Here is a 27,418-nt window from a genome sequence, read left to right as displayed (position 1 = left end):
CCAGACTAATTGGAACCAAAGCCAATCCGTGTAAATGAAAATCCGCATAATACGTGTAATGAGCAAAACACATTCTTAAATAAGAAATTACTAATTGGAGTGAGGTTTTAAGCAGGGTTCCTCAGTGTTAGGGCCTGTTTTGTTCATTGTTTTTATGAACGATATCCACAAAAATATTTCTGGGAACATGAATTGTTTTGCTGACGATGTCAAAGTTATGGGGATTGTAGAAAATGAAGAACAAGCAAAATAGCTGCAAGAGGATCTAGATCATATTACGGAGTGGGCTGATAAATGGGGTATGGCTGTTAATGTTGGGAAATGTCAAGTGCTACATTTAGGGCATGGAAATAAGTGTACAAGTTATTATTTGCAAGGTTCAGTCATTAGTCAGGCAGACAAAGTTACTGATCTGGGGGTCTTAATAAGTCAGGATTTAAAGTTTAGCCAACAGTGCAGCATTGCTAGCAACAAAGCCAATAAGATGCTTGGGTTTATCAATAGATCTATTTCAAGCAAATCCAAAGAAGTTCTTCTGCCCTTATATAGAAGTTTGGTAAGACCTCATTTGGAGTATGCTGTTCAGTTTTGGTCTCCTTATCTTAAGAAAGACATTAAAGTACTGGAAAGGGTTCAAAGGCGGGCTACAAGGCTAATAAATGGACTTTCCCACTTAGATTATGATTCCAGGCTTAGAAGGCTAAAAATGTACAGTCTTGAGCAAAGAAGAGACCGAGGGGACATGATTCAGCTGTTTAAATTTATTAAAACGAAAGATGTCACGGGGCTAAAGTTTAGCACTGAAAACAGGACAAGGGGTCATTGTTTTAAGCTATTTAAATCTCAGGCTAACATGGATATTAGGAAAAATTATTATTTTAGCAGGGTAGTGGAACCTTGGAACAGCTTACCGGAAGAGGTGGTAATGAGCAAAGGAGTAGACAGTTTTAAGAGGGCCATTGATCTTCACTGGGGATTGTAAATTGACTAGGACCAGTCTAGCTGGGCCCAGAGCCTGTTGCTGGTTGTCACTTTTGTATTTGTATTTGTAAAACTTATCTTTTATTATAGCAAAAAAAAACAATGCTTTGTAACAAAAATACACAGTACCGTTTCTCGCAAATATTTTATCATGTATAGTTCAGCTGCAGTGGTGCCGGACTGACGCCATATTGTTTGTTAGATGACTATAATTTATTTCATGACCTATGCAAATGCAGGAGTTGTAAATTTAATCAAAATAAAGAGCGAGTACATAGCATATTTATAGTTCTTGTCATCATAACTTAGAATTAGTATTTAAGTGAATATTATTTTTTGTTTAAACTCTAGAAGTTTTATGCAGATAAACGGGGGGGGGGCATATAAACGAAGTTCTACTGTATATGAAAAAATGATCATGAAAAAGTGAGTGCTTTTACAGTTGAACTTGCTTAAAACGAGCCCTGATTTAACGAAAACCCAGATTTAGCGATAAAGTCAGAAAGATATGGTTGGTAGTATGTTAAATCTATGGGAGTATAACTCCCTTTTAACGAAAGAAACCCCGCTTAAAGCAAGCAATATTTTTGAGATTCATAAAATTTTTATTGCCTTCCAGATGAGCAAGTACCTTGGAAAAATTCTTTCAATATTCTGAAGTCAACCAAAAGTTAGTGATGAGTCGCAAATTTAGATTACAAGTGATGACAGCCCCCCCCCCTTTTTTTAAATTTGGGGAAAGAGATGGTTTTGAAAATTATATATTTGATGAAACTAATGTTATTACTTCCGAGGATATTGAAGCTTAAATTCAAGCTAATCTAGCTGCAAAAAAAAAAAAAAAAAAAAATGAAAAGCGACAATGATGACAAATATGATGAATTGAAACTTAAAAACCCTCATCCCATTCACTGACTTTTGATGCTCTGAAGAACTTCAAACATTTTTCGAGGTCAGGGGTGGCTATGATGCTATGAGCAAATCAAACTCGATGCTAATCAAACACTATGAGCAAATGGTTATGACCCTCCAAATCAATAACAGAGGAAAGACACAGTAAAACAGTTAAACCAATTTCTTTAGTACTGAATAGAAATCTTTACTATTAATAAAGCTCAAAGTCTCTCTGTCTGGATGTCTGTAGGATGTTTGTGACGGGCATAGCGCCTAGGCCGTTTGGCCGATTTTCAGGAAATTTGGCACAAAGTTAGTTTGTAGCATAGGGGCGTGCACCTCGAAGCGATTTTTCGAAAATTTGATGTGGTTCATTTTCTATTCCAATTTTAAGAACATTCTACCGAGCAAATTATCACAGCGTGGAAGAGTAAATTACGAAATTATCATAACGTGGAATGGGAGAGTGAATGAACATAGCCAATTGGCGAAAAATTCGTCATCCATTATTTGTAAATATAAAGGCGAAACGAATGACCTTTTAATTTTCAACTACGGGCAAAGCCGTGCGGGTACCACTAGTATGAAATAAAACAAAGCAAATATGTATGAATTCTTATGATTTTTCACGAACGCGTTTTTTATGAGCATTCTGTTATAATGAGCAAATATTGCGTTCCCTTTAAGCTCGTTATAAGCGAGTACGACTGTACTGACAACAATAGGAAAGTTCGGTAAATTACCTCCCTTAAGCAACGGGTGAGGCATAGCTACATGGAATATACTGAAAGCCCGGTTATGACATCAAGACTGCAGTTTCATACTTGAGGGGGATGAAAATGAACTTACTGCTTATTACTTAAGCCTTTACCTTCTACTTACGAGTTGAACCACCCCCCATCGCTCGCGGACTCTCGATGGTGTGCTAAATTAATCCAAATCCGGACAGCAGAATGTCAAAAACTAGACTACCAAAAATGTATAATTATTTAAAACGTCTTAAATAATAATTGCTTGCTACGCTATTGTCAGGGGTGCCCACCAAGAAGGGGTCATTGTGCAGGCTGCGCCATTGAAATTTTTAGGGGGTTATTTCAAGGGGTATTTTTCTCCTTTTTTTTGGGGGGGGGAGAGTCTTTGCTATAGCAAGTTTCCCATAGTGCCTCTGTAGCAAGGGCGGATACAAGGGAGGGGCGATGTAGGCAATCGCCCCCTCCTTGAGCCAAGATGCAAGAACACTCTCCGCCAATATATTTTTGATACTGAAGTTCTAAAACCTTATTTTCAAACTATCTTAAATGATATTCGATGGGGCTCAGGGGCAGTCCCCTGTAAAGTTTTCAAACTAAAGTTAAAAATAAAACAATTACAGGACATCTTTGATGACGTTAAGGTAAGGAATGGGGTTCAGTACACTCCTCTAGATTTTTTTAGAAATGGAAATCCCCCCCCCAAAAAAAAAAATTAAATAAATAAATAAGTAAAATAAAAAACCTAATTTGTGCCGATCTTCCATGATGTTAGGGGGTGGGGGGGTTGGGACTTTATAAAAGTATCTGAAATCAATCGCCCCCTCCTTGAATATTTTCTGGATCCGCCCTTGCCCTGTAGGTGAAATATGACTCCCCGGGGAGGCACACATTTTGGGAGATATTGCCTGCCGAGTCAATAGATCAATTTTAAATCAATTTAATATTTGACAATATTAGTTGGATACAAAGGTCTAACTTCAAAATCCGGACCCAGCCTGTTCAGACGACAACTTGACCTCGTGTCCTAGCTGTACCAAATCGGGACCTTCTATCCATGGAACTTATGTACGCCGGACCATATATCCCTTCGGACATATGTGGATAATTATTGTAATATCATTCAACCTCATGAGTACCACACAAGAAAACAGAAACGAATAATTATTTTAAAATGTAAAACTTACTTCAGAAAGGTTCCTTTTCTGTGAAATATATATTTATATTATTTAAATTTTTTCTTTGTTTAATGGTGCAGCTGGCAACGATATTTGAGCTAAACTGCCCAATAGTTACAAATCATATTCAGTTCTTCGATTACAAAGATACAGAGCAGGCTTTCAGATATCACTTTATTTGTTGAAATCTTTCTGCTCGAACGTCTGGTTAATTTGTCGGGGAACACAATTAACTCAAAGAGAAAATATCATTTTATGGAAGGGATGGCGGTGACAGTGGCAGATGTTTCGTTTTCTTTTTTTACTACTGGTACAACATAGAAATACAACCTTTCCAAATCAATGTTTCCCTCCCCTTGTTTAATCATCAGTACCCAAAGATCCTGATCAGTAAATGAAACAATTGACAAGAAGAGAGCAGCTTGGACAATAGGGCTGTAAAGCACATGGCCTAGGGTCTAGAATCAGGCGAAGGATTCTGATGGGAATCAGACCCCACCTATTCGGTCTCTCTTTGCAACTAGACACATGACCATCTGACGTTGGTGACAACAATTACGGTACAATAAGACTAGGAGAACAAAAAGACCAACAACGTTCACATACTTTTCAGATTTCCAAAAGCTACAAAAAAGGAATTATGTTTGCAAAATACTTTTGTACAAGTTTCTCCCTAATGAGAAATGTGTTTTAGAGATTCAAACCAAAATGCCATCTCTAAAACTTGCCACCTGAGACAGGGGTCTGGTTTATCTGCCACTAGAGTCGCCCCTAATTATAACAATGTATGAGTTTTAACTTTATGTTGTTAATTTTCTATTAAGAAACAAAGTATTGAAACGAGGCGAAAGAGAGGAAAAGGTTAGAAAGTATAAAGGCACAATCAAAGTCAAAATAAAACAGGTTTGTAAATTTTTTATTCAAAATTTCATGAAATTACATTTTTAGTATAAAATTGAAAATTTGGGCTTATAAAGATTGAAGATTATTAATGAAATCAAGTATGTTAGCATATTCAACAATATTAAATTGGACTGAAAATCAATAGCATAAAAATCCTACGCCAAACACAAGGAAAACCTCTGCAATCATGAAGAGGAAAATTAGAAAAAGTTAAAACATGAATTAAATTAAACTAAAAAATTAACTGCTACCAATTTACTCAACTATAAAAAAATGACACTAGTATAAAATAGTAATAAAATAGCAAACACGCATTTTGGGCTTGAATTTCAAAACAAAATATGACTTAACAAAAAGAATTATGGATTAAAAACATCTGACACAAACTTAAATAGAAACTAAGTAAAAATAAGGAAACTGTTTTTCAGCAATTGGCAAATACTTGAATGCAATTAATCAATAGTCTGTACATAATTCTAAGTTTAAAAGAAAAAAGAAATTTAACGATACGATCATCATTCCTCTTTTTAATCAATTGCAAACTGTGTGATTTACAAATGAAGTATTTTTAACTGCCTTTGAGCAACTCGTCATATTTTCAGAATTAGTTTTTCTTTCCAGTTCAAATCTTGGCTTGTGCAGAATTTTTTTGTTTTGTATCAGAAATGATGCAAACACCATGTCAATACAGTTAGAATTTTCTCCTGGGGGGAGAGCAGATTGATACTGGGGAGGGGGATTAAAATCAAAATCCCACCTTTGTCTACAAAACCGCACCTTTCGAAGTGACTGTTTCCAGAAGGAGACAATCAGTTCGGAAAACATTTTAAATTTAATCTATCTATCTCTTGAATTTCAGAGGAAATACATGACAGCTTAAGAATTTCATGCATTAAAATGCCATAAATTTAGCAGTTAACAACAATTTTTTCAATAAATAAACAAACGCACATACATACTGACATCACAGCAAAACTTATAAAAATTCATTCAAGAGAGATTAAAAGTAAAATTTAGGTCAAAATTTGAACCAGAATGTTTTTGTAAATACAATCCTTCCTTTACTCCATACAAGGAAGTGGGAAAAAAAAAATCATTTTTTTTCTTTTTGATTTTGCTTCTCACATTCAATAAATATAGGTATATGTAAGTAAAGCAAGTGAATACACAAAATCTGAGGTCTAGTTACCCATGTATTTCCATACAATCAGCCTGAAAGCAGTGGTGGAAAAAACGAATGTCAAATAATGATGCACACAGAACACCTGACGACACGATTGCGACGAGCAGGATCCCATACGACCGGAGAAGTCGGATCTCTGGTGGAAGCGGATTCCGATAAGGTGTCTTCATCCGGAATTTCGGGATCGATTGAAATTTCCTAAAGAAAGAAAGAAATAAAAATGTAAGAAACTTCAATTATTGTTATTATTATTAGTTGCATATTAATCACATATCTTTCAAAAATATTATTATTATTAAATATTGTCAAAAATTATTACAATGAAACCCAGAGCCGGATTTGGAAGTGTCAATGAAGGAGTGGGGCAACGAAGGAGTGGAAGTCTCCAATCAGGGTTCGAAAAGATCATATTTTCGAAAATATCCGATACTTTGATATATATCCGAATATTTTGATATATATGTATATATCCGATATTTTCGACCCGTGAAAGTTAGGATGTTTTGTAAAAATTTTATTGCAGGAGCCCCTTTGTTGTGAAGGGCCTGGGGCAGTAGCCCTGCCTGCCCTCCCCTAAATCTAGCCCTGATGAAACCACTATCTTTATCAGTATAATTGTTTCAAATGAAATCAATGGATCAAGCCCTAATAAATATCCATTTTTTTTATGTTTAAAAGATCTTAGATTTATTACTTCATGGTACAGTAAACTCCTGATTGTCCGCGGAATAAGAAAGCACAGTTACCGCACATACGCAAAAACTGCAGATAATCCGACTAATATGTTAAAAACAATACTACTGTATACAATAGCTAAAAATATGAATAACACTTACACATACATTTAAATTATAGTTAAAAACATTGCTACATTTTATCTACTAACATTAAATGTAAAAAATGCACACATATAAAAGCAAATGATAACACAACCATAAGTTTAAGAAAACATTTAATGACCATTAAATAAATTTTTAAAACAAATGTGAAAAGACCTGCAGATAATAATCTGGAGTTAACTGTGTATGACAGAGGTCGGGAACCTGCTGCCTCCTTGAGCAATTTTTTATATATCCTTATGATAAGTTAGCTCCTGTATTCATTCTTATTTGACTCACTAGAATGTATTAGGCTCGGCAGAACATTTCTCGGACCTGATAAAAATGTTGAATGCTAAAAGCAGTGAATGGATCCATATATTCATCTACCCATTGGAATGTGGATGAAAAACTATTATATAAAAAAAATACATAAGAGTTTCGGATTTATTAACACAAGAATATACCAAAAGATTCTCAGACTTTGACGTACATACTCCTGCAATGAAACTGCTACAGTGAAACCTGTGTAAGTTGACCACTCGCGGTGCAGTACTTTGGCGGTCAACTTAGACAGGTGGTCAACTTATAAAGGTCGGTAATGTTTTTTTTTGTCATTTCTTGCACCATGTATTAATTTTTTTGAGGAATTCACCCTTACTCTTTCTGTTCAACTCCACTTTCATTGTTTAACATTATTGAAAGTGAAACAATAATTAAAAATACTATTCAAATACTTTTGTTATTTTCCCCTTGTTTTTAACTATATTAGATACTGTAGTTTTAGAAATTCCATATATGCCAGGTAATTTTCTCTGGATTTCTCCATTTTCAATTGCTTTTAATGTTTCATACTTTTTATTAATCTCAAGTTAAACTAACTTTCTTTTTGAAGCTTTTTTATGTAAAACTCAAAAAGCTATCCCAAATAGAACAACAAATGAAAAACAAGTTTGGAGAATAAAGAGCAGCTTAAGCTTTATGCTGCTGTTTAGTTAGTAAAATGCTAGTTTGTCATCAAAGCATTAAAAAACATTCTTTGAAAGCTATAAAAAAAAATATTATTATTATTATTATTTTGTAAATAAATAAATAATAAAATAAAATAATATGCTGAAGAAAGTTTAAAAAAATAAACCAAGTGATCAACTTACAAAGGGTTTTTTACAATACTCCAGACCAAATTTGGCGTACATTAGTGGTCAAGATAGAGAGGTGGTCAAGTTACAGAAGTTTTCCTTCATCATATGAGATAGGGCTAGTTCCGTTCCCGACAAAAGCGGTCAACATAGACAGGAGGTCAACTTATAAGGGTGGTCAACTTTACAGGTTTTACTGTATTTGCACCACATTTAGTAGATATATCCAAGACTCCCCTATGGATCTAAATAAATGGAGTTACTTGAATAAAGGGAAGATACCATTCTCAAATCCCTTTCTGTTACACAAAACAATTTAAGCTTGAAACAAAAGAAAATACCCCACTAAATTTTTCTTTGGATCTATAAATGCTTTTATGTGTGTATTATTGATAAATGGCAGATTTTCTCAATTTTAAAGTTTCTTAACAAATTTCTTTATTATATATAACCAGAAATAGTTTTAAAAAATATTCAAAAATATTTCTACTTCATTATTTTTATTTGAAGTGGCATTTAGCAACGTAGTTGTTTAGTAATGAAGTGTAAAAATTTACTGAAAATTGCTATTATAACAAGCTATTACTACCTTTGTATAAATATACAGTCGACGCTCATTGTAACGACTGCACATTATAAAGACCGTCCCATTATAACGACCAGTGGTACAAGTCCCAACTTTGTTCCTATAAACTGTATGTCAATTTGCTTTCGTTATAACGACCATTCTGTATCGTCTAATCCAATACAGCGACCGAATCAGCGGATGTTATTTCTTGTGTTCTTTCCAATAAAACAAATTTGTAGCTTAAAATGACCTTGATTATTGTTTACGGACATCTGCCTGAAGTTTTCAATGTCAAATCCAACTTTGAGAGGGGGGGGGGATTACCATTCACCACAGCAAGCACAGAAAAAATAATGGGAGGAAAAATCGAGAAATTTCCAGATTCCTAAGAAAAGGGAGTTGACAGATGTATTGGTAGTTTGGTGTTTGAATCTAGTGGTTTTAAAGATTTGATGTTCTCGAGGGACTTTTAAATGTTTCTTTGGAAAGCAAGAGAAACACAATTTATCACCTATATCTGAAACATAAAATAATGTTTTGCAAAAATTACGTCTGCTAAAAAGGCAGACGTCTGTTTCTGGTTTTATCTTCAGAAATTGTTGTGGTAGTAATAGTAGTAGCAGATTTGAAAGTGTGTAAAACTTTCCTCCCTATATTTTCTACTTTAAAACTTGTTTAATATTCTGTCATAATATTTTGCACACTACTTTTCTAAAAATTCCTATGATAAAAAAAAAGGGCATTTACTTGGGCATGCATGATGACGGTGTACATTTTAAAAATTTATACCTCTTATAACGACCACTCGTTATAAAGACCTTTTTCTCTGGGATGGAGATGGTCGTTATAATGAGCGTCGACTGTAATAATGAGTTTATTGCAATTTATTATGTTAAATAACAAATAAATGTCTTAAAAATCTCTTTTTTATTACTTATGCGTAATTCAAAATAAATGATAAAACAATCCAAAAACAATACATACGACGTTTGTCCGGAAAATACGTATAAATAAGTCGTGGTGACGTATCACTGCGTCTTGGAGTCACTGCTAGGTGGCGCTGCCGCTGTAGCCAATCCCCTCATTGCTCAGTTTGAGTCAGAGCGCTCTGCGTGTAAGTAGGGCCATTTCACCCTCACGAGCGGGACAAAAATACGCTTAAATTTCATTAACATTTCGTCATATCTCTGAATATTTAAATGAAACAGGGGCAAGCAATTTTTCTAATCTTTACATTGGATACAAAGATACTCCTGACACAGTTCTATTTTTATTAAACAACTAGCTGTACCCGACGCGCGTTGCTACGCCAACAAAAAAATACATCATTATACTGATTTTCATGACAATCGGTTGAACGGGGCAGACGTTGCTACTCTGCAGTGCCACTGGTGGCGAGTGGCTTCAATGAGCATATTATGCACCTTCTCCGTGGAAAAATACACATATATATATAGCAATTTTCATAATAATCGGTCCAGGTATCAAGTGAAGCCGTGACTATACTCAAATTTTGTACTCACGCAGTTTGCAAGATCAATCAATCGCTAAAAATATCAAATAGAAAAAGTTTTAAATCCCCCCGTGGCATGAAAAGACATAAAACAATAAAGAAAGAATTTATTTGTTCAAACTCAAGAAAAATGGCAACAGCTAACTTCTTATCAATGAGATCTTTCAAGCGAATTAATTTCGGCAGCCGATAATTTTATTCGTATTTATCCAATGGATTGTGACTTAAATTGGAATAAAAAAGGAACTATCGATCAGATTTTTTTTCGAACTGGTCTGAACATTCCCAGTACCAAAAATAACAAACGGTGAAAGTTTCAACCAAATCTGCCGGGTAGTTTTTGAGTTCATGGATGACATACAGACAAACATTCATTTTTATATATATAGATTTTGTTGTTTAAAATAAAATTTATTTTCATGCCTCACGTGCGGGACATCCAAAGTCAACCTCTGGTAACTTGCTTATGAATTAGCTAATATTTTTGCTCTATTAATACAGCAATAACGAAACAAATTGTAGATTTTGAAAGCTATGGTTCCAACGTAAAGGAAACATGTCTTGTTAGTTTAGATGTAATTATTCAAACCATTGAAAAAAATACATATATGCCCATTCCATTGAAAATGATCATTTTGTTCCGCACGTGACGGTTCCTATATTTCATAAAAAAGCAACAATTTTTGAAGAAAGTTTTTGCTTAAGAAGTCACAAATGGCTTTGTGATTTCTTAAGCAACAAAATTTTGTTCATCATCCTTTTAAATTATTATTTTATTATTATTTTATTATTACTAAATATATGAAACGTCACGTGTGGGACAAAATTACCATTTTCCGTGGAATGGCCCAGTAAGAGGTGCAGCTGCTTGTTGAAAGTTACCCTTTTTCACCTGCCGTCGGTATGGAGCTCCCTCTCATTGAGGAAAAGTGCACATTTCTTGCGAAACTAGTCAAGAATGGCCATGAGGTTTTTGAGTGTTTGAAACAAAAGTTTATGGAGACAATTCTTTGAAGGAACCAACCGTGAACAAGTGGTTAAAAAGATTCGGGGAAGGCCGAGAAGACGTGAAAGGAGACCCTCGTCCAGGACGCTCTTCAACATCGAGTTCTGATGAAAATGTTTAACGAATTCGGGCTTGAGTTTTTAAAGACCGTAGATTGACAGTCAGAATGATAGCTGACGAGCTGTCAATCCCCAAAACAATTCTTCACGAAATTCTGACACAAAAACTTGAAATGAAGAGCCCGCTCACACATCACTCGTTATGCGTGAGTTTTTGACCCGAAGCTCAATCACCGTGACAGACCACCCACCTTATTCACCCAATTTAACCCCTTGTGACTTCTTGTTCCTGAAAGGCAAAATGGTGCTTCGATAGGGGCACTTGGGAGATGTGGAAGCCATCAAGGCAGAAACAACACGGCAACTGAACAGCATCGCAACTGAAGACTTTCAGAACTGTTATCAACTGTGGAAACGGCGTTGGCAGAAGTGCATCTTGTCGCAGGTAGAGTACTTTGAAGGAAACCATATTGCAGTACCTGAATAAATGCAAAATAATGTTATTATTCAAATTTTATACGCATTTTCTGGACAAACCTCGTAAGTTGGATCCTTTATTACTGCCTCATTTTAATGAAGTCTCCAAAGATAAAAATGTTCCACATATCTGGTTTAAACATTTAAAAAAATAAGTGTACATATTCCAAACTGCATTGAATTATTTATTTATTATTATTATTTTCTTTTTTTTTTTTTCAAAAATTTGCAACTAGCATAAAAGTTAAGAAACACATTCACATAAAACTAAGACGCAGAAAGCGTAACCTCTTTAGAAATTCCCTACCCTATTATCAACGTTATTGGACAGATTATTAAAAATTAAGAAACACATTCACACAAAACTAAGACGCAGAAAGCGTAACCTCTTTAGAAATTCCCTACCCTATTATCAACGTTATTGGACAGATTATTAAAAATTAAGAAACACATTCACACAAAACTAAGACGCAGAAAGCGTAACCTCTTTAGAAATTCCCTACCCTATTATCAACGTTATTGGACAGATTATTAAAAATTAAGAAACACATTCACACAAAACTAAGACGCAGAAAGCGTAACCTCTTTAGAAATTCCCTACCCTATTATCAACGTCATTGGACAGATCCGCTTCTTCCTGGGCTTGGGCATCGGGTGCTGTGGGTGGGGGAATGAGCCTCTCACTGGAGATGGACGTCAGCTGGGGGGAAAAGGAAGGAGATATGAAATGTGACAATCTTTCCACGATGCTGCGAAACCTGCTTTCCCAGTCGGCTTGCCTTCCGCTTCCTCCGTGGCCTCCAATGCCTGGAAACAGAAAAGACATTTTCAATTTTTGAGGATAACTTTTAGCTTATTTTCAGAAAAAGCTATGTCTATAAAAGACGGCTGTAGGTTTGTGCTTGTTTGTTTCTTATACAAATCCACAGCTTATGTCGGATCTTTGCCAAATTTTGCACAGAAATCATTTGATGCTGGGGAATTCACTCGCATCGGGGATTTACTCCAGGAAATCCGTCAAACGGAATGTTTACATCTCATGATAACAATGACTGATCTGAAAATATCTAAAGAGGTCTCATTTAGAGTCATCAAATTGCTCTTTACTACAGGTTGATAGATCCTATTTCTCTTTCTTTTAGCTTGACTGTTGAACAGGCTTCCCTTGACACAACTTTTCTTTTCAAGGTACACCATGCAACAGCGGGCAACGCTACTATTTACGTCTAAACAGGTCAACTGAATAATTCAAACTGTCAGGAGTCAGGTTGTCATTTATTTTCAATCAGTTTTGGGGTTATCCACAAATGATGTCACGCTCCAAGGGGCACATTCATAAAATTGTGAATTCGAGACAAGGGAGCAACAGTTGGTGAGTTTGACGACCGAGATCAAATTTGTCAATTCTTCTAGCTATTCAGAGATACAATGCATTTTTCAAATTTCTAACACTACTAATATTTAAGTAATTTTTGTTTCTGAAGCAATAATTCACAAAAATATTTGGTTGAGATACTATTATACCTGGAGTAGTGCAGTCAGCACAAATGATTTGTAAGAAAAACAAACATTGAAAAAAAATTGCAAACTACAATATAACTTCCGTTTAACAAATTTCCTCAATTTAATGATAACTTTTTCCAGTCCCTTGGCAATCTTTAAACCGGGGTTAAACTGTATATTGAACTCACAATTTTTAAGGCCACAAGGAACCTGTTTTTAAGTGACAAAAAGTTTTTGAACTTCCGAACACCAGCAGTGGCCACTGACACTCTGTGGTTGTATTTCCTAGTAGCCCCAAAACATTTGTGCACAATACAGTCGATTCTTTCAAATCCATCAATCTGAAATCCTCAATTGGTCAAAATTCTTTAAAAATGTTAGCTGTAAACAATGAAATTTAAAGTTAAACGCTAAAGTCAGGGTTCATACTCTATTTGGATGAAAAATTTCCATGACTTTTTCAAGACTTTTCCATGACTTCAATGAAAATTTTTATGACCTAGTTACACGAAGAGAATAGCATTATTTAATCTCAAACTTGGTAATATTTCTAAATGAGCATTAGCAAAACGTCTATATGAATGCCACAACCTCACTAAAGCACTTACTCGTTGTGGAATTAGTGCACACTTAAAAAACTAAACTATTCTTATTTGTCTTTATCATATAAATTTAAGTAAAGTAAAAATGCAGTGAAGCAAATATGATGACGCTTAAATGTCTGATTTTTTTAAAAAAAACAGGCAGAATGATATTTGATGGGACAAAGGTTGAATGAGTCATCACTAAGTTTCAATAAATTTGCTTCAAAAGTTACCTTTTAGTGTCAACAGTGCCTTTAATCATCCACATAACTTGACAGTATTTTGGTTCTTTGAAGTAAGCCACATAGTTTAGTTCTTTATGTTTCCAAACCAGATCTTTTTTGAAAAAACCATTCAGTAATGAATCAATCTTCTGATTCAAAAGTATATTTGTTTTATTTACAAATTTGCATATTTTCAAATGCATATAAATTAATAGGTACAGAAATTGCAGAACACGTTTAATTCCCGACATTGAACGTAGCAGTGGGTCGCATGGATTAGTTTTGCGTGCCCTATGTTGAGCACTAGTTTTAGAGCATTAGAATCCTTTTTTTTCTGTATTCTGCCGCCTGACTTAAGATCTTTATTTTCTAAAACATTCAGCAAATTAAGATAAACTGAAAAATTTAATAACAAAGTTCTTCCAATCATGGAATCGAACTCGCATGCAACTGAATTGCTTTTTTTGAGTGGGCATGGCAAAACTAAGAACGTGAAATTTTTCGACTACAGAATATGAAACATAAGAAGTGTGGAAATAAACAGACAATTCAAAATAAGTGATGTCCAGGCAGTAAAAACACATCGCAAAAAATGGCTGCGACAGAAGTGGATGCAATGAGATTTCAAAATTCAGATTTGATTTTTGGATCGTTCAATTTTCCACTTTTAATAGCTTTTATGGGCTATACTGTTAAATCACTCAAGATTTCTAATGCTTCTTTAGTTACTGTTCCTTTCTCTTTGTCCAGGACATTTTCCATGACTTGAAATAAATTTCCATGACTTTCGATGAAAATTTCAATTTTCCATGACTTTTCCAGGTCTGAAATTCTGTTATTTTTTTTCCATGACTTTCCAGGATTTCCATGACCCGTACGAACCCTATAAAGTCGGAACTTAAATAAGCATGGTAAAATGTTAAATGATAAAAAACAAAACCATTCTTATTTTAGTCATTTTTAAGGATAAATTTGTATGAATAAAATTAGGATTAAAATACACCACAATTATTTTGTGCTATGCTTAGCTGTAACCATATGACAGGTATTGTTATGCTTATTTTGGGGTAAAGCTTCGAGTAATCCATTATTGTAATAACTCATTTCACCATACTGACTTTGTCTGATAGTAGTTATTTTACTTAGGACAATGACACTTAAAAAAGAAAAACATGAATAATTAGCAGAAAACGAAAAGCACACAATTTTATTTGAGGCATGTATTAAAATTTACAGAAAAATCTTGCTACTTAAGAAAACACTATGAGGGTTTCTCTTTCTCTTTCTAAGTAATGCTTCCTTTGCAAATAATGATGATAACTTTGCATTGTCACACTACTCAATGTGTGACCAAATCAGGGACATGCAATTCGTAAATCTGTAAATTGTTCGGTCCCACATCATGTGGATTTGAGAAGAGTGGACTGAACTTTGCAACTTTGCCGTTCAACAATGTTTTCCTCGAAAACTGTTTCCAAACAAAATGTGCACTCACCACAAAGGTCAATGTAGACTAGCGAGCTGAGTATGAGGGCGAGGGCTCCAGGGGGAGGCCAGGGGGTGGGCTCCAACATCACAGGCACAATTGGTTTGCGGAGGATGTCCGCTAAGCTCATTTCCCTGGTGCACAGGGGAGAAAGCACATAACGGGGAGTTAGGAAACACAACACCACCTGAAAAGGGGAAAAACATGTTCATACAGGTTATTGGTCAGTTGCAAAAACTCTTAGTTTCATTTCATTTTATTGAGAGAAAAGCAGATTGTATGCTCCCTCTGAAGCATCTGTCAATTAGCTCAACTTTTAAGAACACCAATATACAGGTTTAAGAGAATTAAATGTTTCATACAGTTTTAATTTTATTATTCTTTTTCAGGAAAAAGCTGCTCTAAAAGAATATCAGTTTTCATCATTGGCTTACTACTAAAGAACTGTTTCTTGTTTAATTTATTGCTGGTTGTTCAAATGGTTTAGAATATCTTTATAGGATACATAATGATGCACCAATATTTTCAAACTAAAAGTTTAAAGAACATAAAAAGCAATTTTATTTATTCTTTTGTAATGGAAGTTAATATCTGAAATGAAAGAATTTTCTCAGGATTAAAATAACCTATGCTTGAATGAAATTATGAATTGCTTGAGTTATTGTTCCAAGTTGTTCATATGTTATTGTTTGCCATTGAAAATAAAAATAAACAAAAAATTTGCTTGAATGTGGAAAAATTGTTACAGTAAAACCTGTAAAGTTGACCATCTCTGTAAGTTGACCACCTGTCTAAGTTGACCGCTTTTGTCAGGAACGGAATTAGTCCTATCTTATATAATGAAGGAAAACCTCTGTAACTTGACCACCTCTCTAACTTGACCACCTGTCTATCTTGACCACTAATATACACCTCTTTGGTTTGGAGTATTGTAAAAAACCCTTTGTAAGTTGACCACTTGGCAAAAGCATTAGATTGTACTAAAAGCTCCTTCAGTCATGCCTCAAATAAGTAACCAGGCATTTTAGAAAAACCTATAAATATTTGTTTCCATCGAAAAACATTGGGCTCATGTTAAGTCCCAGAAAAAGTGCCAAAATTCAATAAGGAGGTATTTTGTTGAAAAGTAGATTACCATGGTTAAAAATGTACAAGAAAAAAAAAACAAATGAAGAATTTGAGTCACTTTTGACTTGTTATGAATCTTTAGGAATTGTTAGTATCAAGTAAGTAGTTTTTCATAAGCAATGAGGCTTTTTTTTTTTTTGATCGATTCACAGAAATTTTAAATTTGTATGATACTTTACGCAACATTCTGGTAAATAATCTCTAAAAATATTTAAGCAACATTTTTTCTTATTGTTTTAAAGTAATGTTAAACAATGACAGTGAGTTTAAAGTATTCCAATTAGTTAAAAAATGAATGCATAGGACAAGAAACAACAAAAAATAAAAAAAAAAGAAGTTTTCATAACTACCCTCCATAAGTTGACCACCTGTCTAAGTTGACCACCAAAGTACTGCACAGCAAGTGGTCAACTTACACAGGTTTCACTGTACATTATTTCACAGCAATTCTGATATTGAACAACAATCTTCAAATACCTGGAATTGGTTTTCCATATCAAAAAGTAAGTTACTTTTTACAAGCATATAACTAGAAGGTTTTTTTGTTAAAATCCTTCCCTTAAATCCCTAAAACTTTAAGTACAAATAAAAATTCAGCAGTCATTAGATCATATGATAATTAAAACGCATAAAACCAAATTTGTGCGTGGGTTGAAAACAATGCTTCAATTTCCCAGTATTGTAGTTTGGAGCTTTATTTGGCGGAAGTTACAATTCCTCATTACATTCCGCCAGTTTTTAGAGACAGAGCACATTTTCAATTTGATTTACAGTGCTTCTGACAGGGTTGTCCTATTTTGTCCACCCCGGAAAAAACTGTCCCAAACAAAATGTCATTTTTGCTCATCTTGTCCATTTTTCTGTTAACTGAAAGTTTTTAGCTAAAATTTTGAAGTTTGAAAATAATAAATAATTATCTAGATTCTTCCTATTCAAGTAATATATTGATGTCAAAACAGCATACATAAATATGTATATAAACAATTAATTGTAAAATATTTTAAAGTGAAAATGAAAAAAAGTGAGATAAGTTGAAGTTTATGTTAGTGTGTATATGAATCAAATGAGCAGTAAAAAGTTATAATGCATGTAATAGCATTTATAAAAACAAACACATCAGCTGTAAATTTTAAGATGTTTATCTGTGATATGGAGGTTTATTGCTCATAATAAATGCATTTATAAAATTAAAAAGTAGAAATAAAATGTTTTCAAAGGTTGGAGTCTCAAAACATTAAAAATCATAAAAAAAAAAAAAAATAAATAAAATAAAATAACTACTTGATATTAATAGAAATGTTGACATGAAGTGAAATTGTTCTTGTTATACAACAGGCTCAAACACACGAAATGGTAAACACAGCTGGCTGTCCCTATTCAATTTATTAGTGCCCAATGAAGATTAATGGTCCTTTTAAAGCTATTTACCCCCTTGATCATTATAACCTCTTCTGGTACACTGTTCTAAGTACCCACAACCCTACAAAAGTAGTAATTTGTACGACATTAACCTATCCATAAAAACATGCAGAGTACATAAATATTTTGCTATGGGGTGACATCAATAAAAACTCGAAAAATTTTACAGTAAAATGTTTGTAATCTTTAAATCTTCGTTTTGTATGTATGTCTCCAAGGATTTCATTTGACTTTTCCATTGAGTTTAGTTTCTACTATTATAATTTATAATAGTGTATTCACGCCCAATAGCTTATTCACATAGTTAAATTTTGTTACTTTTTAGTAAATTTAGATCTAAAACTAGTTGAACCAATATGTAACTAAATATTTTTTGGGTGTATTGAATTCTAAAATTAACAATCATTCTATTTTAATTAAATGTTTAATTCATAATAGGTAATGTATTAGAATTATATACTAATTTTATTACACCCTAACAATAAATTTCTGTATAGATAATCAGTTGATTTTTCATTTCGTCCATTTCTTTCCATTTTGTCCATTTTGCCCAATTTCTTCCGGCGTCCCAGACTTTTTACAAAAAAGTGGACAAAATAGCAACCCTGGCTTCTGACCTATGAAACTAGAATTTAGAATATTTTATTGCCTGAAACTTAGTTCATGATTTGTTATTATTATTTCATAAAGCATTCTTTAAACACCTAAAATGTTTCGTTAGTTTTGGCCAACTGCAATCGTTACATAGAACAAAATGCTAAACCACTGTTGATGATCTTTAATGATTTAAATTTTGTAACTTTCATTGCATGAGTATGACTTCTCTATTCATTTCCGATTGTTTATTGATTAAGATAAACTAACTTGTGAATCGTTAGACCTCCTCATTGCCAGATATCCCACCATTGGGTCTAATAAGCCTGTCCTAGTGCTCAACAGTTTAGGGATTCTCCAAATTATAGACTAAGCAGAAAATTATAAAAAAATTAAGTTTTCATTTTTTTTATTACGTTAAAAACCAAGAGAAATATACTAGATACAAGCAATATGATCTTAAATATCAAAACAGCTATTTGCTGTAATCTCATATTTCAATTCAGTCAATAGACAATTACAGAAAAAAAGGTGTCAAGGTGCAACTCAACAGCACTTTCTTCAATCATACTATGCATTGAATCTGTACAGATGTGCCTGGCAATACTGTCCTAAAATTTGTACATAGGGCTTTGGTTCCTAGCAGTGCACTTTAGAATCTTCTATCTGACTTGCAATGCAGATCACTAAGCGGACATAAGTCTATTGCCGAAAAGTATAACTATCCAAATCAGAGAAGAAAAAAAATTTGTGCCCCATAAGTCAACACAAAAGGTGGGGGCCGGATTACCTTTGCTTTATTGATTCCTTCATAGATCTTCCCATACAAGGCATCCCCTCCCATTATGTGTCCCACGTCCATCCAGCAAGGATATCCGGCAAGCTCCAGGCGCCTCCTCAAGTCCAACACAGCAAGTTGGGATTCCCACTGATAACTTATGAACACTGGCGGAGAGGGCAGTTCTGGACCTGTAACAGTTTTTTTTTTCCACACATCATACAGTTTAGAAATTACAACGACACTCCTAATAAAATCAATCAAAAATAAAAGATGAACAGAAAACTCTAACCAAAATTCTGCATGACTTCATTGATTCTTTGACCAATTTTCCATTTTTTTTGAAAGTAAACGATTTTCCATGCTGGTTTACAAAATACTTTACTCCTCACCACGAAAAGTTGAGCTTTTGCTCTGCCCTGTTTCAGAACTGTCCGTTTTCATGAAGGGCCGATACGGAGAGAAAAGTTGAAACGGCATTTGCAGGTGCGTCATTGGTTCTATAGATTGAATACGTCACCTTGGAATTTAAGAAAATAGTCAAAGAGGTAAAACATTTGAATTTTGTGCAGTCAAGGCAGTTGTCTCATTGGACAGGTCACATCCTACGTTAGTGGTTGGGTCTTGGTTTTACTTCTTTCAGCAGACATTAGTCAGAAAAAACAACGCCCCCGATAATTTATTTCAATTGAAAATTGGCTCGAGTAAGGTTGCAATAAAGAATGCAAGGTTTGTCATTTTTACTCTTTTGCCAACTCAACAAAGTTATTGCCGCAACTTAAATCTCTGAGGTCTAAATAATCACATAAAATATATTAGAAATGAATTTTTTTCATATCGCCAAAATGTTGCTAAACCCAAAAATATGGCATGTCTCCTTTCTTCCTTGGCTACCTATTTTAAGGAATGGACCCCTTTTCTCAAATGATTGACAAGGGTCATTTGTTCGCAGTTGGACTATAATTGAAACGCGTAAATGAGTTTTACTAGCTTTTGTTTTTCTAGCAATAATCTTTAGGAATAATGAATTACGTGAAAACGCCTTCATCTTTTAACATACACACCTAGTTCTTTCAAAATCCAATCAGCGACATCTCTTCTATTCATTTGCTCCAGGCATGTGACCAGCAGGTCAATACAATATCTTGTTCTTCCGTTGCTGTTAATCCAGCTGTTCAGCAGAGTGACAGAAGGCACATTTTCATCTTCCATTCGTCGAATTTCTCTTTCGGAGTAACCTGGAGGGAAAACAGCACATTTTGTTTAGTAATGAATTATAGACAGAAAAATTAACTTTTCTGTGATAAAACTGTTTTGTTATTTTTAACTATTTGAAAATTTTCTAGGATCGTACACAAAACGTTGTTCACTCTTTTAATCACGGTAAAAAGAAAACGGAATCAGGATTTACATCTGAAAGATTCCAAGATTATGATGAAAGAATAAGAAAATGTTCTTACATCATAAGTTTTGCCATGAGAGATTTAAATTCAAAAATGAAGCAGAAAATATAATTCCATTAATACAAGATGCAACATGAGATGAAACAACATAAGGCAGAAAATTGAAAATGTATGCTTTGCAGTAACAAGGGAGCCTTTCAGTGCAGAGCAATAAAACACTTATTTTTTATTATTTATCACATAATATTTGAATGCATTTCCCCTTCAAAATGAAATATTGGTCGAGTTTGAGAAAGATGTTGATGTAAAATATGAAAGTATAAAATTTAAGAACACGACGATTTTTTCAAGCAGAATCTGCAAGATTCTGTGGAAAATATGCTTTGAGGCAGAACAAATCCAAAACTAATTTGAGTTTTTTACCAATGCCATATGAATACTTTCATTCAAGGAATGACCAAAAGTGTGACGAATTTCACTTGAAATCAAACTTTTAATCGATGCATGACAGTTATAAGTGGAATCTTGCTTGAAGTTGAGTACTAAAAGTACTTGTAGCTAAATAACTTTGGTAGAAACTGAAGGGATCAATGCTATATAATGCACTTAAGTCCCCTTTAAATGTTAGGAGGTGTTCCAAACAGTAGATCTTGAGTCCACGGGTAGTAGTAATGGTCAAGTACCACAGTCAAGTAAAATTTTCTGAAAACAGTAATTTTCGAAAACTATGAGGAAGCTCCCCTCCCCTCAATGTAAAAACTCTTCAAATATGTATACAAAATCATTGCAAAACACCATTACAAATTTAAAAAAAATATTTTTTTAGTTTTAGAGTGTGTTGTCAGCCCAAAGTTTTGGGAAACGGGAACCCAAAATTTTGGGATCAAAATACTCCTGCTTGAGTCCTAAACTGACTTCACTCAGTTCACTGGACTCACTTTGGTGGATGAGTCAGTGGCGTAGCTAGACCTGACTTTCGGGGGGGGGGGGGGGTTACTTCTTTTATATATATATATATATATATATATATATATATATATATAAATAATATATATAATATATATATTATATATATATATATATAAATATAAATATATATATTATATACATATATATATAAATATAAATATATATATTATATATATAAATAATATATATATATATATATATATATATATATATATATATATATATATATATATATATATATATATATATATATATATATATATATAAATAATATATATAATATATATATATATATATATATATATATATATATATATATATATATATATATATAATATATTATATAATCGCTTGGAATTTTTTCCTTTTCTTTTTTTTTTACTTTCTCTTCTCTCTTCTTTTTCTCTTTTTTTTTTTTGAGACTAACGTTTCGGGGGGGGGGGTTTGTCCCCCAAACCCCCCCCCTTAGCTACGCCCCTGGGATGAGTCAAGGCCTCCGTTTACTGTGTAGCAAAAATGTTAATCTCTATTGATTCTTAAGGTGAACATTCACCAAACAAGATCTCTCTTATAGACTTTCTGAACAAACAGAGATCACCTTTTTTTGGTTACACAGTGAACTAAGGCGCTAATTCAGTGGAGTGAATTGGATTGAGTGAAGCAAAATGAGGGCCTCTTGTTTGAGAAAGGATACTACAGCTTCACCCACATCATGTTTAAGCAATTTTTTTCATATTCTACACTTCTGATGAATTGAGCCACCTGTTTAGTCTCAAAATTTGACGCTAAAGGAACCATACATTTTTTTTTCTCGTTTCATCTGAAGACTCACAATTATAGAAAAATTTCAATCATAGATAATAAAACTTCAAATGCATTTGCACTTTTTTTCAACCTCATTTTTCGGTTTTATTATTTATTTATTTTGAACTGATATGTAGTATGCATTCATAGTACTGTAAAGTAATCCATCTCATTCATTTACCCCTAAGAAAGCATGATAATATTTTTTTTTTTTTTTTTTGCTTTTTTGCAATTTACTATTTGTATCATTTTATTAGAGTTTCAATAAAAAAAGAGGCAACAATATACACGATTAATGTTTCACTTTTACATTAACTTAGTAGGTCAACTAGTGGAGTACATTATTCATATAAAGACATTCAGACATAAATAAATTTTGGGGGTTATGTAGATTGTCAAGAGTGAAAATCATTACAATATTAAGTAACACAGTTATAAGGTCTGTTACTAAAAGAAGAAGAACAATTTGACAAAAACCAGACCTAATCTTTTTGCTAACGCAATCCAATCTTGTCCTGTGCTGACAGATGTAAGCATATTTCCTACGTGCTTCAACCAGGAAGGCTCTTCTCTCGAAATGTCATGTTCAGTCCAGAAGAAATTTCCCATCAACGAGGTGGAGATGTATTCCATAGACAGTCTCATGCTTTCTGAATACTGTGGAGACTCTACAAACGAATTAAGTTTCATGCAATAGATGTAAATATATGAGAACAAATATGATTCATTATAAGAAAGTACTTTTTACGTAATTAATGCTCAAGCTGTGCATCTTGCTGAGGGACTAGTTGTCTTCTCAGACTCTAAATCAGCACTAGAGGCCATCCAAAATGGAGAGACAAACATCACCTCCACCCAGGGGTGCCCATCCCCCCCCCCCCAAGCCCAATGGCGCAAATTACCCCCCAAAATTTTTCTCTCGAATCGGGTTAAACATAGCAGTTCTTAGAGTGTTGAATTTCCAGTCAAAATCTGGAGGGGGAGGGGGGGTCGCGCTAACAAATACCATTTGAACTGAAATATTGTTGGATTGTTGACCCGCCTCCCCTTCCCAAAATTTACAGCGTGGACCTTGAGTAAACAAGTTTTGGATTCATTGCACATTCATAGCATTGTTTAATGTACTTTTACTCAAATTAAAAGTTATTGCATATACAGAAAAACCGATTCTTAATTATTGTTGCAATTAAAACCCACAGCAGTACATAATAATATAATGCTTTTGAATAGTAGAAAAAAAGCATAAATAACTAATTATTGCTTACCTGCTACTGAGGAATTGAAGAATTTTTGAACAAAATCTGTTTTTACAGACCTATAGTCACATTCAAATACCTAGAAAAAAAGCATACCACTTCTATAGTAAAACAACTCAAATGATCTGCAGTCAAAATTTTGCCTAACAAAATACACCTTATCTAACATCATCCCATCAAATTATATATTATTTGAACTTATTTTATTCTTTAATTTTTTTCCAGATTTCTCATTTTGAATAGTCTTAAACAATGTGAGAAAAGGAAAAGTTTTTAAAAAGTAATATTTCAATCAGTATTAATAATCTTACTTCTCTCAAAAACAAGGCATTCCCTTAGTAATTCATAAATGAAAACATTTACTTGAGAATATTAGTTTTAATACATACAAAAGAATTTGTGAGAACTTGGGAAGTACATATTCATTTGAAAGCTATAAATGTTCTGAGAGAAGGGCCCTTTGTTAAAACTGCATTTCAAATGTGAGCTATTAGTATTGATTTATATGAGCAAGAACAATAAAATAAATAACGAAAGGGGAGCTTGTCCGTTTTGCTTTAATCAAGTGTAGAATTGTTTTGACTGAAGATTTCAAAAGAAACTTCAGTTGATTAGCTTTCTCTTCAAAGTACAGTAAATGCCCTCCTAACGGACACCCCTCTTATGCAGACAATTTTTAATTCCCTGATTCCAAGAAAAATAACATTACTAAAATCCTGTCATGCGGACACCCCCTATTGCAGACAAAAGTTTTGTCCCGTTAGTGTCCGCATTCGAGGGTTTTACTGTATATCCCTAGCTACCAGGGCCGATCCTAGGGTGTCGGCCGCCCGTGTGCAAAGACCTACTGTGCCGCCCTTCAAGAGTAATTTCCATATTTTGACTAATCTTTGACGCCCATATAAATATTTCTTCAAATTTCAAAATCAAGTTCTAATTAAAAAAAAAAAAAGAAAAATAAATAAAAAAAAACAGAAGGTTGAACTTATAAAAATGAAGAAAAATTTTCTAGTAAGAAACTTTTTAGGTACAATTTATATCTTTGAAGAAAATAACAGATGCCAAAATTTACTAGTCGTAAAAACGCATTTTATAGTCTTTCTTCGGTGACATCAGTGAAAGGATGGAGGAGGGAGATCAGGGGAGGGGGGATTGCTCCCAGAAAATTATTGAAATTGGCGTATGAAAAATAGTTTTAGTAATCTTTGGTTGTATTTGGTTGCAAGGAGAAAAGAGTCGGGTATATTCAAGGTGCATGGAGAAATTTTCGAAATTGACGTTAAATATCGCTATTTTAGGAACTTTTTCGAGACTTCAGGGGAAAAGTAATGTTGGAGTTCTCTCCTAAAATTGTTTCAAAATTGAAATCAATTCGAAGCTATTTTTTGTGACCGTAACTTAGGAAAAATCGCCGCTCTTCCTGAAAATTTTCCGAAACTGAAGCTTTAAATAAGCAGTTTTGGGTTATCTTTGTTGATGTTGCTAGAGGGAGGGAGATTCAATCATCTCCCATTGAAAGTTTTCGAAATTGAAGTTTAAAACGCAAATTTAGGCTATCTTTGGTGACGGTAAGGGATCTGGCGGCTTTTTTCTGGTAATTTCTTGGCACTATTGTTTCAAAAACCCATTTCTGGCTATATTTGAAAACAATAGGGAAAACGTGAAAAAATTCCGAACCGAAATATTTTTCGGAACTAAAATCCATTTTAGGCTACTTTTGGGAAGGAAGGGCTTTGGGGCTCCCGAGCGGATATTTCTAAAAGCGCAATTTTATGCTATCTTTGGTGACGTTTACAAAACTGGGAAGCTTCGGCGGATCTTTCGGATATTTTTCGATATTAATATCTAAAAAACACAACTATAGACTTTTGTCCACCTCACTTCGATGATAGATGGGTATATGCCCTAGTGCCGTAAAAAGTTACATAAGCCAGGCCTCTTCTAGAGTTTTTTAGGAATTGATTTTCCAAAATCGTATTTTAGGCATTGTTTGATTACGATTGGACAAAGAGCGGGCAGGGGTTCAGTGTATCCTCACGAACTGTTTTTTGAAACCGAAGTCAATTTCAAACTGAGGGGGTGGGATTAGGGGCCTCTCTAAAGACGCTAATTGAGACTATCTTTAATAGTAATGTTTGGGAATGGATTTCGGGGCCCTCCATCACAAAAATTTCGAAAAAGAAATAGGAAAAATGTCATTAAGCAATTTTTTGATGACATTAAGAAGGGCTGTCCTCTTAAAACACATTTTGGATTTTAAAGCCAGATTTTCAGGCTATGTTTGATCAAGTTAAGTTGGAAGGGGTGAATCAGAGATTTAATTGGGTCCTTAAGATCGGTGGTTCAATCAGCAAAATTTTCCGAAATTAAAGTCCTAAAAACGCCATTTTAAGTCTTCTTTAGTCTCGTCAAGAAGGTCATGGCATTCTTTTGGATCTTCGTTTTGAAGCCACGTTTAAATTTACTACCCGGGGCAAGAGCCCTGATCTGAAACCGGGCAGTTCATGAGTGATTTTAATTCGAAAAAAATGCTGTAAAGGGGAAAAAATACAAAATTTTAGTTCATTCATATATATTTGACTCTCAGGGGAATCGCAATTTTCCAGTCTCTCCACGCAGCCGCGATTGTTGAAAACAGAATTTGCTGTTTGAAATGCTTGTGATCAGTATAGCTTTTTTTAAATATAATGTATAAAATATGTCTTCATTGTTTAGGTCTATAAAAGCTTGGAGGGTAAACATTAGTGGCCCTGAGTGCTCCTTTTAGAAGGCACCCTTTCATGCTTCAGGAGGGGGCATTTCCCTCATCTCCCCTCCCCTGTATCCATGACTGATTACCGATTCTGTCATAAATTTTGCAACCAAATGAAGCAAGTGTGTAAAGAGTAGATATTTATGGACAATGAACCAGCACAATGTTCCCTAACAATCTATTTTTCTTAAACTATGCTATGCTGTTGGGAAATCGGCACTTACTTTGATAATTGAACATTTAAAATTTAGCACATTTATTTGACTTATTATAAGTTATCTTTTGAGAAATTCTTGAGGAATTTTGCTTGATTAAAATAACTTTTTGATGCGGCCTGCGGCCGCCCCTTGCTTTGGCCGCCCTTGTGCGGTGCACACTCTGCACACCTGCTAGGATCGGCCCTGCTAGCTACTAAATTATTTTAAGACTTAAAGTACGACAAATGACACCTAATTGACTGATGTGAGAAACTCAAAAGTGCACAATTTCCAAGCACTACTACAGAACAGTTTAAGTTTGAAAAAAATCCTTTCTACATTTTGTTGTTATAAAATTTACTATTTATCAATGGCTTTTACATCAAATAGAAATCAATAATGTATTGATATTGATTAAACAATTTCTACAAAAAAAAAAAGAAAAAGAAAGAAAGAAAAAGAAAAAAAAATCATTTATAAATGTAAAAAAGTTTATGGTTGCAATTTGAAAAAAATATATATACACAGATCTATTTTGATAAATCAGTGCTGGATTAAGAATTCATTTCAATAAATCTAATATATTTAAATTCTATGAAGGTTCTTGAAAAAGATTTTTTTCTTTTTCATAATTGTAGAAAGTTCAGGTTATGATACAGTACGCTTGGTTTGTATCTCTAATAAAGTCATCTTCTGAAATTGAAGTACAGGGTGTGGCAGGTATATGAGAACAAATTGATGTCTATAGAAAACAGGGAACAAATTGAGGTAAAAGAGCATTTATTACAAATTAAAAGTTTTGTTCAGGTGATCAGATTAATCAAGGATGACATCATTCAAAGAACCTACCATC

General features: G+C 33.8%; 1 protein-coding gene across 1 annotated transcript in view; it reads right to left on the bottom strand.

The window, feature by feature from the left end:
- Positions 1 to 5,945: 5,945 nt before the first annotated feature.
- LOC129232152 (uncharacterized) overlaps positions 5,946 to 27,418 on the bottom strand; it is a 118,834-nt gene continuing 97,361 nt past the window's right edge. The window contains exons 17-23 of the mRNA XM_054866393.1: positions 23,630 to 23,695; positions 22,843 to 23,026; positions 20,249 to 20,422; positions 19,197 to 19,375; positions 15,275 to 15,452; positions 12,070 to 12,275; positions 5,946 to 6,086 (exon numbers count right to left, since the gene is read on the bottom strand). Of these exons, the coding sequence (XP_054722368.1) occupies positions 5,946 to 6,086; positions 12,070 to 12,275; positions 15,275 to 15,452; positions 19,197 to 19,375; positions 20,249 to 20,422; positions 22,843 to 23,026; positions 23,630 to 23,695 (1,128 nt within the window). The remainder of the gene's footprint in view (positions 6,087 to 12,069; positions 12,276 to 15,274; positions 15,453 to 19,196; positions 19,376 to 20,248; positions 20,423 to 22,842; positions 23,027 to 23,629; positions 23,696 to 27,418) is intronic.

This window comes from Uloborus diversus, unplaced genomic scaffold, assembly GCF_026930045.1.
Source record: "Uloborus diversus isolate 005 unplaced genomic scaffold, Udiv.v.3.1 scaffold_11, whole genome shotgun sequence".
NCBI lineage: Eukaryota > Metazoa > Arthropoda > Arachnida > Araneae > Uloboridae > Uloborus > Uloborus diversus.
Note: the sequence above shows the minus strand (reverse complement) of the source record. Positions and strands in the feature narration are given on the sequence as shown.